Raw genomic sequence first — 13,279 nt, forward strand, 5'->3', positions numbered from 1 at the left:
TATATATATATATATATATATATATATATATATATATATATACACTGGCGAGCAAAAAAAAGTGAACAGTACAATTTTTCAGTAAATTATGTATTATTAATCAATTAAAAATATAATACATAAAATATAACATATCGCTTATGTTAAATACATATACATACACATATATACGACTCATTTTGAAAAAAAAAATTAATATTTTGTGTGACCATCGCCATTTTTCATCACTTCATTTAATGGACGCGGCATCGACTCAATTAAATTTGCTATCAAACGGTCAGGTATCGTAACCCAAACTTGTTTTAAGGCTGCCCAAAGATCATCCAAAGATAAAATATTGTTTTTATGGACCTCTTTATCCATATAGTCCCACAAATTTTCAATGGGATTAAGGTCTGGACTTTGGGCAGGCCAATTTTCAAAAAGGAAGATATTGTTATCCTTGAGCCATTTTTTAACTTGTTTAGACGTATGGTAAGGAGCATTGTCATGTTGAAATTTAATTTCATCCTCTTCTAATTCTTCCAGCGTGGGCAGCAAAGATTTTTGTAGAATACTAATAAGAAGACGTAAGAAGAGCTACTTTTTTACATGGGTGTATTTTGAACCCCTGATCTTTAAGACGCCTCGAAATTGTCTTACAGCACGCCAATAAAAGGCAAGGTTAGCTTGGGTAAAATATAATAAAAACACAGACTGGACAAAAATATTATGGTCAGATGAATCACGATTTTGTTTGCATTCAGATCGTCCACAGATGTGCATTAGACGTAAGAACAAACAATTAAATCCAGATTGTATTCACCAAATGGTAAAGGGTAATCTTGGAAATATGGTTTGGGGTTGTTTTTCTGCCAAAGGTGTAGGCAGATTGCATAGAGTCGAAGATGGATTACGAATAAATTCAAAAGAATGCATTAGTATTCTACAAAAATCTTTGCTGCCCACACTGGAAGAATTAGAAGAGGATGAAATTAAATTTCGACTATATGGATAAAGAGGTCCATAAAAATAATATTTCATCTTTGGATGATCTTTGGGCAGCCATAAAACAAGTTTGGGTTACGATACCTTACCGTTTGATAGCAAATTTAATTGAGTCGATGCCGCGTCGATTAAATGAAGTGATGAAAAATGGTGGTGGCCACACAAAATATTAATTTTTTTTTTCAAAATGAGTCGTATATATGTGTATGTATATGTATTTAACATAAGCGATATGTTATATTTTATGTATTATATTTTTAATTGATTAATAATACATAATTTACTGAAAAATTGTACTGTTCACTTTTTTTTGCTCGCCAGTGTATATATATATATATAATTTCATTATGAGAGTAAAAAACCGTGCTCGTCTAGGGCTGTTTCAAGTAACTTAATTACATAAGTAATTGTTCTAACGATTCAATTACTTTAGTAAATTTATATTACTTAAGTAATACCAAGTATTTTTTTTCAAATTAATAAACAGAAAATTGGTATTTTATTAAAATTTGTAAAAAAGTAGTCTGATTTTCAATTGTATATACAGTAGGACTATGATTTTTGACTTTTTTTAAAAAAAAAAAATTTCCTGTGTCATAAATCGATGAACTTTTGTTAGAAAACATTGAAAACATGTTCAATTCCTCTAGGTTGTGAAAAAGGTCACCCTGCAATTAAAATTATGAATCGTCATTTATTTAATCTTACTGCTATTACTAATACGTGTGGATTTGCTGAAAATCATTTAAAGCTTGTATAGATAAGAAGTGTTAAGAACTTTAGAACATTTTGGAAAATTCCAGAATATTTTAGACAATTTTAAAACATTCTAGAACTATTTAGAACATTCTGGAATAATTAAGAATATTCTAGAACAATTTAGAATATTCTAGAACAATTTATAACATTCTGGAACAATTTAGAACATTCTGGAACAATTTAAGAATATTCTAGAACAATTTAGAACGTTCTGGAACAATTTAGAACATTCTAGAACAATTTAGAATATTCTAGAACAACTTAGACTGTGTATATATAGCTGCTTATCTAATTTTATAGTTATTACAGAAGCAACACATGACGACATACAAGTCTAGCGATAGTAACATTCAGAAGAACAAGGATGTCTGGACCAATAATCTGGTAAAATTTGAAGACCCTCATAAAAGAAGAAGAATGGTCCCTTTGAAAGAATATTCACTGGAAGAAAAGTGCAGAATGCCTCTCCAAAAGCAAATTATCAGATGCTACCAATTCCTTGGACCATAAATCAAAGGAAGAAAGGAGTGAATAGAGGAAATTTCTAAAGAAGTCACGAAATTGTGGAAGAATAAACTGAATTTTCCTCATGTATCTGATCAAGTTATACGAAGCAAAGCTTGATAAAATACTGAAATATTATGATGAATGTGTCAAGCATGGAAGCTACAAACCCTTTGATGAAATTTTTGATATTTCTAAAGTGGATAGAACATGGTTATCTTCTGAGGACAAGCAACTGTACCATCTCCAAGCGGAAAGCAAAGGAACAGTGGGATGCCCTACAGGCCAATCGCCCAGTAAACAAACGATCCATCTAAAAGATAAAAACTTTCTAATAGGTCATCCAAGACATCATCTTAATATCCTGGTTTTAGTAATTCCGACTCTGAGGCTGACAACAGTGAATATTAAAACGATGATGATGAAGAAGATGAGACTACTCCTACACCAAGCAGAAAACATCATAAAAGCAAAATTGCAGTCAACTTGGTGATCTAAATAAGAGTATCAACAAACAAAGCTGCTAACATATGCAAGCAATTGGCTTGTGAAGTCATTGACATCCCAACTTCATGTCAATCAGCTATTTACAATTCAATAATCAAAGAGGCAATCAAGAAATGATTGAAAAGTTGCATATGGAAAATTGAACCTAACACTTTGATGGCAAGCATATCAACGGAATCTATCAAGTGGTCGTCCCTAAAAATGAAAGAAAAGAAATCAAACTGGATGTCCTAGGCTTGGTAGATGGCATGGGAAAAACTACTGCTCAAAGAATTTCTAAAGTCCTCAATGAATTTCACCTATGGAATTCAATACAGATGATTGTTGCAGATACCACCAGCGTTAACACTGGAAAAAAGAATGGTGGTGTTGTAACATTGCAATGAATGTTCACAGAGAAATGCATCAACAAACCTCAGTTCATCAGTTGTCAACACCATGTATTAGGTAGAATCCTTCGTTTGGTGATGGATGAAGATCTTGGAAGTAAAACACAATTGCCAAACATCGAATATCCATTTGTATCTCCACTGTTGAAGGAGTACGAACAACTGAAAACACAGTTTGATAACGGAATAGAAGTAATTCTCAAAATATCAGGCTGGAGAGATGATATGAAATTTTTATTTCATCTCGCTCGAGTGTTCCAATTTTTTGATGAAAAGGGACATTTTCCATTGATTAGGATTCAGAAATTACCCAACATCAGCAATGCCAGGTGGAATTCCAGAGCCATACTAGCAATCCTGGCCTTCATTTTAATTTCTTCAACAAGGACGGCTCTGCAGAGATGTCGATTTATATCGTATGGCTGGGCAGACCATTGGTTTACAGACCAACTATACAATGAAAACGACTTTAATAACTTGGCTGAAGTACTGAATCCATACAAAAAGGCTTTAATCTCTTTGAAAAATCACTGGAAGCGAGAGCAATCCATACTACAGATCCCCAGAAATAATCAATGCGTAGAGCGCGCAATCAAAGTAACAAAGGAAATGTATTCATCATGCAAAAATAAAGACAAACCATACCTTCTATTCCTTCTATGCAACAAGCAAGAGCAAGGTCAACGGTCTGAGTCATTGTTGGATTGAAACTTTATTGTATTACATAACTATGACATTCTAAATACATTTATACATAGTAGTACAAAATCGATTTTGGCATAAGTAGTACTTATGTCAAAATCGATTTTTCAATGGCGGGGTGAACTATTTTCAAAAGATATGCAAAAAATAGTTCATTTCTTGCTTTTTAGGTAAAAGTTCATCAAACTACAGTACAGGAGCATGGGGTTGAAAAAAAGTTTTAATGGCATTACAATAGTGAAAGATAACTGCTATTTTATATTATTTTAAAATAATATCAACTTTGCAGTGGTTTCTTTTTAATTGACTTTGCTTAAATTTGACATTAAAACTACATGTGTTCGATTTTTAAACAACCAATGCAATTGAATTTTGCTTAAAGTAAAATATTAATGTTTTTTTAGTTTACATTTTGATGATTTCTTGGCTTTGTTTTACCAAATTTGTCAACTTCAATGGATTTTAAGGAACTTGTTGCTGGCTATCTCAACATTTCTTAATTTTTTTTTGTTTTCAATTTGTTTCTAGTACAGATTTTATATATATATATATATATATATATATATATATATATATATATATATATATATATATATATATATATATATATAAATATATATATATATATTATTTTTGATCATCTAGTTTTGTTTCACTTGCATTTTTAGTAATATTTGAAAATAAAAAATTGAAAGGGAACAGGTGGAACCTTAAAAGATGTCTGAAATTTGGAAACACGTTTTAAATTCAACAAAAGACAAAAATATTGTTAAGTGTAAATATTGTCCATCATTTTTTAAAGCAAAACAAGCAACAATAGCTTTTTTTTTTCTTCTTTCAAATTCACCCCCCAAAGGTCAAGAAGGCCGCTACAGATGAGGAGGCTACTTGTGGTTATAACCCTCTCCCAACTCTATAACTCCAAAATACCAACCTTGACAAACAAGGCCGCTGCGCGGAGAAACAAGTTGAGCGTGGTACTACCAGGGATCTGGTGGGAATCAAACTGGAAACCTCTAGCTTATGAAGTGAGCACTCTACCACTACACCACTACCGCTATATCATTTAGAAAAAGTAGAACATATAAAAATAAAAAAAGTAACGGGCATTTCTCGCCAAACTTCATTATCAGGATCAACTACTTTATGTTCAAGTTCAAACCCTAATCCAAGACAGCTTTCAATTATTGCTACCAGGTAGACATGGAAAAATCTGGTCAACTTTAAATTGAGATTTTTCTAAAACCATAAATGCTTTCAATTTCAATTTTTTTAATTATTAAACGTGTTCACATAAACTAGAGTTTCAACTTAATTTAGGGGCTTGATGGGTTGTTTTGCAAGAGATTAAACTTTATAGCGGGTTGATGCCATCATTTTGCAGATTTTTTCCTTTTTCACCTTATCAGTAGCATTAATCCACTTTTTTTGGAAGTCCTTTTTATTATTTGTTCCTCCACCTGTCTTACGAAGAACTCCTTTAACTATTGCCCAAAAATCTTCAATCTTGCGCTCTTCAGGACGATTTGGAGGATTCGCATCTTTAGGAACTATTTTCACATTATTATCTTTGCACCACTGTAGAACTTTTTTAGAATAATGAGAGGCAGCAAGGTCTGGCCAAAAGAGACATCGGTATTTGTGTTTTTTTCATAAATGGCAAAAATATTTTTTGGAGGCATTCTTTGATGTAGAGATTGGCACTCAAGGTCTTCTTAGTGACAAAACAAGAAGACTGCATACCACAACTACAAATTGCTTGCCACACGAGGAACTTGGATGCAAATTTTTCTCATCGAATATATTTAAATTGATCATTGACAGGTTTATCTTTGTTCTCATAGTAAAATTGTTGACCAGGAAGTTGTGAAAAATCCGCCTTGCAATATGTTTCGACATGTTTAATTATGCATATACTTTTATCCGCCATTATTTTAACCAACTTCTTTGTGCGCCAAATTTCTTTAATTTCACCATTTAAGCTTGTCTTAGGTGTATTTTTCTTATGAAATGCTTTAATTCCAGCATTTTTAAGTACTTTTTTGATATAAGAACAAGAAGTCTTGAACTTTATTTGGTTTGGATTTCTTACTATTGAATTTAAAATAGACTTTACCTTTTTAGATTCATGGAAAGTTTTCTTTCTTCCACTTCCAAGTTCTCTTTCGAAGCTTTGAGTAGTCTTGAACTTATTTATAATATCCATAACTGTAGATTTTGGGACATTAGTATGTTTAGCAATCAAGTGATAAGAAGTCGATGGATTTTTGCAAAAAAAATTCACAACTTTTTTACGCACCTCAATTTGTTTCCGAAACATTTTGCAAATCATTTTGCTGGATTTTTCCGTGTCCACCTGATAGTTTTTCCAAGAAAGATTCTTCTAAATTTGTTTTGCTCAAATGGTTGCCATTGATCTTATTCCCATTTATAAATTGTCAAAAAGTATCGATATTCAAAAAGGTTGGGGCCGCCTAAGGTCTTAAAATTCCAAGTTCAAGGCAAGCTAGAACTTCAATGTTTTTGGAATATGGAGCAAAACTTTAAAAAAAGATGATTTATATATTGTTAAAAATGATTAAAAATGGTCATAGAACTTCATTGACTCTAGATGAATAGACTTCCGATAGAAATCAAAGATATATGTGCCTAAACTTACACATGTCAGATAAATCAGTTCAATGCCTTGGAATGATGAGGATTGTGGGCTCAATGTAGGCTGATAATGGTCTTAAATTGATTGAAACAAAGCTTAAAGACATTGAGTTAAATCTAAACAACCATATTTTTGGAATGGTTACAGATGGAGCCAGTGTAGTGAAAAAAACTAGATGATTGTCTCAAATAATTCATCAACTATGTTTTTCTCATGGAACCCATTTGGCTGTAGTTAATGTACTTTATAAAAAAGCAAATGATCTAGTAGAAGATAAAGATTCTTGTTGTTACAACTTAGATGAGGATACTGAAGAAGTCGATGATGGTGATAATGAAACCAATTATGAAACTTCTGTCAATTGGGAATAACTACTACTTAATAAAGAACCTGTTGAGCTATGCGAGCTTGATGGAATTAAAACCACTATCCAAAAATGATTGTAAAGTTTTTTAAAAGGTCACCTCTAAGAAATGATAATCTTCAACACTGTTGCCTTAATGAGTTTGAAAAAGAGTTGGCTTTAATTTTGGATACAAAAACACATTGAAACTCTAAAATGTCTAAAATGATTTTGAGATTTCTTAAAATTGAACCAGCAGTTTAATTTTAAGAAATCTTAAAATCATTTTATTATTTTTAGTTTAGTTATACTTTTATAGAACTATAACACAAAAATGTATGTAAAACTTAAGTTTTAAAAATAACTAAAATTACTTAAAATTACTTAAGTTACTTAAGCAATTTGAAAAAAATTGCTTAAAATTACTTAAGTAATTTTTTCCCATTACTTGAACACCCTTACGCTCATCTGAAGAACTTGTGAGGGAGAAAACATAAATTGATTTTTAAGAAAATATTTATAGTAAAAATTTTTTGTTGAAGTAAATATGTTTAAACAGTAGAGTTTGCATATTGTTAAACAAAGAAGTTATTTTGTAATAAAGTATGTCACACATAATTTACATGTGATGTAATTTAATTTTAATTTACGTGGTATAAGTTCAAATTTAAAATGATTTATCTCTTCTCTTTCTATGCTATGTTCAGTCTATATATTTTTAATTTTTTCCATTTGAACTTTATCATATTATCCGCTTAATAGTACCCTGGTTTAATTGAACCATTCACACAGTTTTTTACTGTCCATTTGACAAAAAAAACTTCGCTTAACTAGAGTTTTTACTTTGAATTGCATTAAAGTCCATTTAATAAAATATCAAAACTTGCAACACTTCAATGAATATTCCAAACTTAAATGTAAAAAAAATTAAATATATCTAGCACAATATTTATAAATATATAGCGTAATATTTGTAAATATTTTGTAAATAAATATCTAACGTAAAAAATTCAAAGTAAAACTTCACTTATAGCTTATATGAAATCAAAGGATTTCATACAGGTTCGATCATATTCTATTAATTAATGACTATTATATTTAAAATTCAAAAACATCAAAACATTGGAATCAAATATTTTTTTGTCAAATATAAATTAATAAACTAAATATTTTCATTCATATCTACAAATCAGTTAAGCTTATATTAAAGCCTATTTATTAAAAAAGTCAAAGCTAAACAAAATTAAAAGGAAAAAGTTTCAATAAACAATACCTATAACAAGTATATTTGTTATATAACTTTGAATTAAAACTTTTGGAAGCGTGATCACAAACAACAAAAGAAAAAATGTAACGCCGCTATTTTCACAAAGGCATTTCTCAAAACATACATCAGTATATAAGTTATTTATATATTATATTAGTATAAGTCTATTATATATTTATTAAGTATATAATCAAGTAAATAAAAAATTATTCACTTGATAATAATTAAATCGCGCATTCAGTTTAAATTAGAATGCAGTTTTCTGTTTTGTACAAACAATGAATAGAAAGCTATAAGTCATTACTGCTAACAGATAGAATGGAACATTTACCATTTTCAAAACCTTTTGTCCCAATAAGAATAGAAAATTTAAATTAAAAAACTTGATTGAATTTTGAAAAATCAAAAGTTTTAATCCACAAGATTTTGTAAAAACGTAAGATTCTTTTGCTTTATTTTTTATAACTTTTCACACATCTTTTGTAAATAAAAGAAATCTTATTAATCTTATTTTTCATTACTATTTACTTTAAATTAAATTTAAAACGTTTCTGTTGTTTAGAATGTCCGCAATCAAGCTTGTTAGTTCAACTCCAATAAGAATCAATGTTGTCATATTTTTTTTTAAGTCATTTTATGTGTTCAACTTTTAGTAAATGGCGATTGTTCATTGTTTTTATTTAATATTAAAGCTGCAGTAAAAAATTTTTTCCGGTAGATAGACAAATGCATTAACTAAAAAACCAAAGTTTTTTTGTCTGATTTCCTGGACTACACATGGAAAAAAATTCAAACAAAAAATTTCCACCTTTTTCCTTGTACGCACTGGTATGCTTTTGAGTGACCCTGTCCCCATACTTGTGTACGTAATTTATGGATGGCCCCATGGCAACCAATTTCCAACTCTGAATATCGCTCTTAAAGGCTTGATGCAGAATGACAAAAATTGCGGTTGTTGATAACATGTTTCTGTATTACAAGCGCAAAATATCGCGCTGGGCAATTTTATTCATCACATGCACTGTATATATATAAGCATAAACTTAAAAGTGGTTAACAAATGATTATTTTCAACTGTTTATTTGGAAAGAAAGAACATTTTTTTTGGTAAATTGATCTAAAATAAGAAACATCTACTTACTAATTAGTATAAATGATGTCCTACTGAGGCCTAAATTGTTTTCAATCGATTAATGTTCTTATCATTTTTGAAGGATTTTTTCATATTTGACATTTTCACAGTGATTTCATAGGATTTATGACATTTTCATAATGATTTATATTTTAACCAATTATAGAGATTTTCATATGTAAGCAATTTGAGATAATGTAATTTTCAACTGTTTATAGATCATTTCCATTTCAACTTACTGGTTTGTGTTTTTAATGTTTTTTCCATGCGCTTTTGAATTATTATTTTTTTAATAAAATTAACAATAAATCAATAAGACAAATTTTTCTAGCAGGCATCGAACCTAATACCTGAAGCCATAAATTCTGAAGCCAGCGCTCCAACCATCGCGTCACAGCTGATTAAATTAGAATCAACAAAAAATATACAGAATACATACCGGAAAAAGTGTAGTTCTAAAGTTGATAAAAAAAAAAACAGTAGGTTGGTTAAAAATACAGTAGGTTGAAAAAACTGTAGGTCAGAAATACATAAGGTTGAAAATTCAGTTGATCAAAATCTCACTAGGGTAAAATCAATTAGGTGTAAATTTGAAAAAACTAAAGTTGTCAGTTGCAAGTCAAAGTAATAATCTACAATTTTAGAAACTTTAAAAATAGATTATAAGATATTATAAGATTATAAGATATTATAATATATTATAAGATAGAGTTATAAGCAACTTTTTTTTCTACTTGTTATTGTGAAATAAACAAACTCACCATGGGCATACAACTGCCAACACGGAATGATGACTTGGCAAGCCCCTAAAAATAATAGTTTATAAGTTAAGGCAATATAATAAACAGTAATAATAAATTAACAATAACAATATTAAGAACTTAAAAATTAAATAATAGAATACAAATAAATTTTTGTTTGTTTCCAAGCTAATGGGTTGGGAATGCCAAAATGAAAAAAATGTTGGAAATTGAGTAGCCTCCTTTAGGCAACTTCAATCTTTAGACAACCTCACCCATGGTTTAGTGGTAACCTCAACCATGGTTTAGTAGCAACCTCAGCCATGGGGTGTAATATAGTGAAAAAAAAAGAAAAAATGCAAAGTTGCATTCTTTTTTCTTCTTCTGAATAATAATGTACTAAAGTATATTCCTTCCACATAGTAAAAAAGATAAAATAATAAAAACTGATAACTAAATAATAGGTGTAATAATAGAATTATAGAAAATTGCTGAAAATTTATAAAATAAAATTTATTTAATTTTTAGAAAACTTGACTACTATATAAAATAATATAATTTAAATGATTAAATTAATGTAATTTACTTTTTAAACACTTTCATAGTTTTAATAAAAGTTTTTCACAAAAGATATATATATATATATATATATATATATATATATATATATATATATATATATATATATATATATATATATATATATATATATATATATATATATATATATATATATATATATATATATTATAACATCTTCACTTCCAACAAGGCTGCAAGCAACCACTATTAGAGTTGGAAGTTACTGGAAGAGAAAATATGAAGTTTATAAAGCAAGATAACAAAAACCATATAGAGAAATAGAATAGAAAATAGATAAAAACTAGAAATAGAATACTTTCTAATAAACAACTTTTGTTTTTCCTTAATTATAGAGGATTTTTATACACCTGGTACACTAAAATGTTTTTAAAATCTTCTGATTAAATTTGAGTTGAACTTATGTTGTAAAATTACAATTCACTTATATTTTTTAAACAGTTAAATTGTTGAACTGTTGTCTAACACGTTGCAGAATTTTAAGAAAACATCAATATTCACTCAGAATCATTAATCACCTGCTCACCACAACCTTTTAACACTCTAGAGTTTAATACTTAAAATTTTAGTCCTAAACTCTGTTTAATACTAAAATGCTACTTTTATTAACAAAAACAAAACAGAGACATTTACAATTCTTTTACATGATTCTAAAAGTTTAAGTAAAAAAAATCTTTAATTTTACACAGCTGTCTCATGAAATGGAATTAATATAATTTAAATAGCATTTGAACAATTAGAAATAATAAGATATATTAATTAATAGAGTAAAACAAGAAATAAGTAAAAAAATATATAAAATTGGCAATTAGGTCCACATTTTTACAGAATTTACACCTAAGTTTTATTCTTTATAACTTATTTTAAGCAACAAATTAAACTCTGAAAAAAAAATCTTCTACTTCAACATTTTTGACCACATTTTTTTTCTTTACTTTTAACAAGACTGCAAGCAACCACTATTAGAATTAGAAGTTACTAGAAGAGAAAAGATGAAGTTTATAAAGCGAGATAAGGACTAACAGATGACTTTAAAGATAACAAATTGTATGAATTAGGAAAACAAGAAGAAGAGAGTAAACTGATGTTCGAGGAAAAAAACTAGATGAAAAAGAAATTGGAGCACTTAGGAATACTCACAGTGAAGGACGAGACTTAATTGAATGACAAGTAACACAAGAATGAATTTTAATAGATGGCAAAAGAGACGCTAGCTCTTTAGAGCAGCACCCATTATAGTATTTATAAAAAAGAGAAAGAGTAGCAACATTAGGACAATGTGAAAATGATTGGAGGTTGGCTGCAAGAGCAGGTCCAACTATGTTTACAATGCGTTTTTCCACCTTGTCTAAAAGAGTAAGGGTATCATTTAAAGATCTGCTCTAGATATGCCAATAGTATTCCATACAAGGACAGATTAGAGATTTATAAAGATAAAGAAAAGAACCCAGAGTAAGAAAGTGGTGAGCACAATAAAGAGATGAAACCCTAGCAGATGCCAATTTTGCAATGGAGCACATTGATAGAATGAACCATAAATTTGTTTATATAATATTATGGTATGTATAATGTATATACGTATATATATATATATATATATACATATATATATATACACATATATATATATATATACGTATATATATATATATATATACGTATATATATATATATATATATATATATATATATATATATATATATATATATATATATATATATATATATATATACATATATATATATACACACATATATATATATATATATACGTATATATATATATATATATATATATACATATATATATATACACACATATATATATATATATACGTATAAATATATATATATATATATATATATATATATATATATATATTTGAGTATAAACATTGTGTGTAAGAGTGTATGTTATATTAATAAGAAAACATCAAACAATACGAATTCTCTTAATACAAATAATAATTTATTTTGAGAAATTTTCACTGGGTTATGGACACCAGCATCATCAGCTCGTAAAATATTACAAAATTTTTTGAACGTTAAAAAAACAGTTTAATAAATTTTTTAACTGGCATCAGCAGTTGAATGGCTTCTTTTTTCTTTACGCAAGAATATAAAAAATGAAGTCCAAAATTTAGTTTTGACAAATTGCTCATTATCGAGATTTATTCCGCCATTTGATGTGAAACATTGGTGCCTCTGTATTTCGAGTGCTTCATATACTTTACAGTCGAATTACCTAAGCACTTGAAATACAGAGACACCAATGTTTCCCATTGAATGACGGAATAAATCTCGATAATGGGCAATTTGTCAAAAGTAAATTTTGGACTCCATTTTTTATATTCTTGCGTAAAGAAAAAAGAAGCCATTCAACTGCTGACGCCAGTTAAAAAATTTATTAAACTGTTTTTTTAACATTCAAAAAATTTTGTAATATTTTACGAGCTGATGATGCTGGTGTCCATAACCCAGTGAAAATTTCTCAAAATAAATTATTATTTGTGTTAAGAGAATTTGCATTGTTTGATGTTTTCTTATTTATATATATATATATATATATATATATATATATATATATATATATATATATATATATATATATATATATATATATATACACACACATATATATATACACATACACATACATAGGTCAACAGTTAGGTCAGCATTTCCAAATGTTG

General features: G+C 28.4%; 1 protein-coding gene across 1 annotated transcript in view; it reads right to left on the reverse strand.

The window, feature by feature from the left end:
- The window catches only part of LOC100207141 (probable sphingosine-1-phosphate phosphatase), a 51,322-nt gene that overhangs the window by 13,937 nt on the left and 24,106 nt on the right, over window positions 1-13,279 (reverse strand). The window contains exon 6 of the mRNA XM_065813652.1: window positions 10,008-10,052. Coding sequence (XP_065669724.1) covers window positions 10,008-10,052 — 45 coding nt within the window. The remainder of the gene's footprint in view (window positions 1-10,007; window positions 10,053-13,279) is intronic.

This window comes from Hydra vulgaris, chromosome 12 (genome assembly GCF_038396675.1).
Source record: "Hydra vulgaris chromosome 12, alternate assembly HydraT2T_AEP".
Classification (NCBI taxonomy): Eukaryota; Metazoa; Cnidaria; class Hydrozoa; order Anthoathecata; family Hydridae; genus Hydra; species Hydra vulgaris.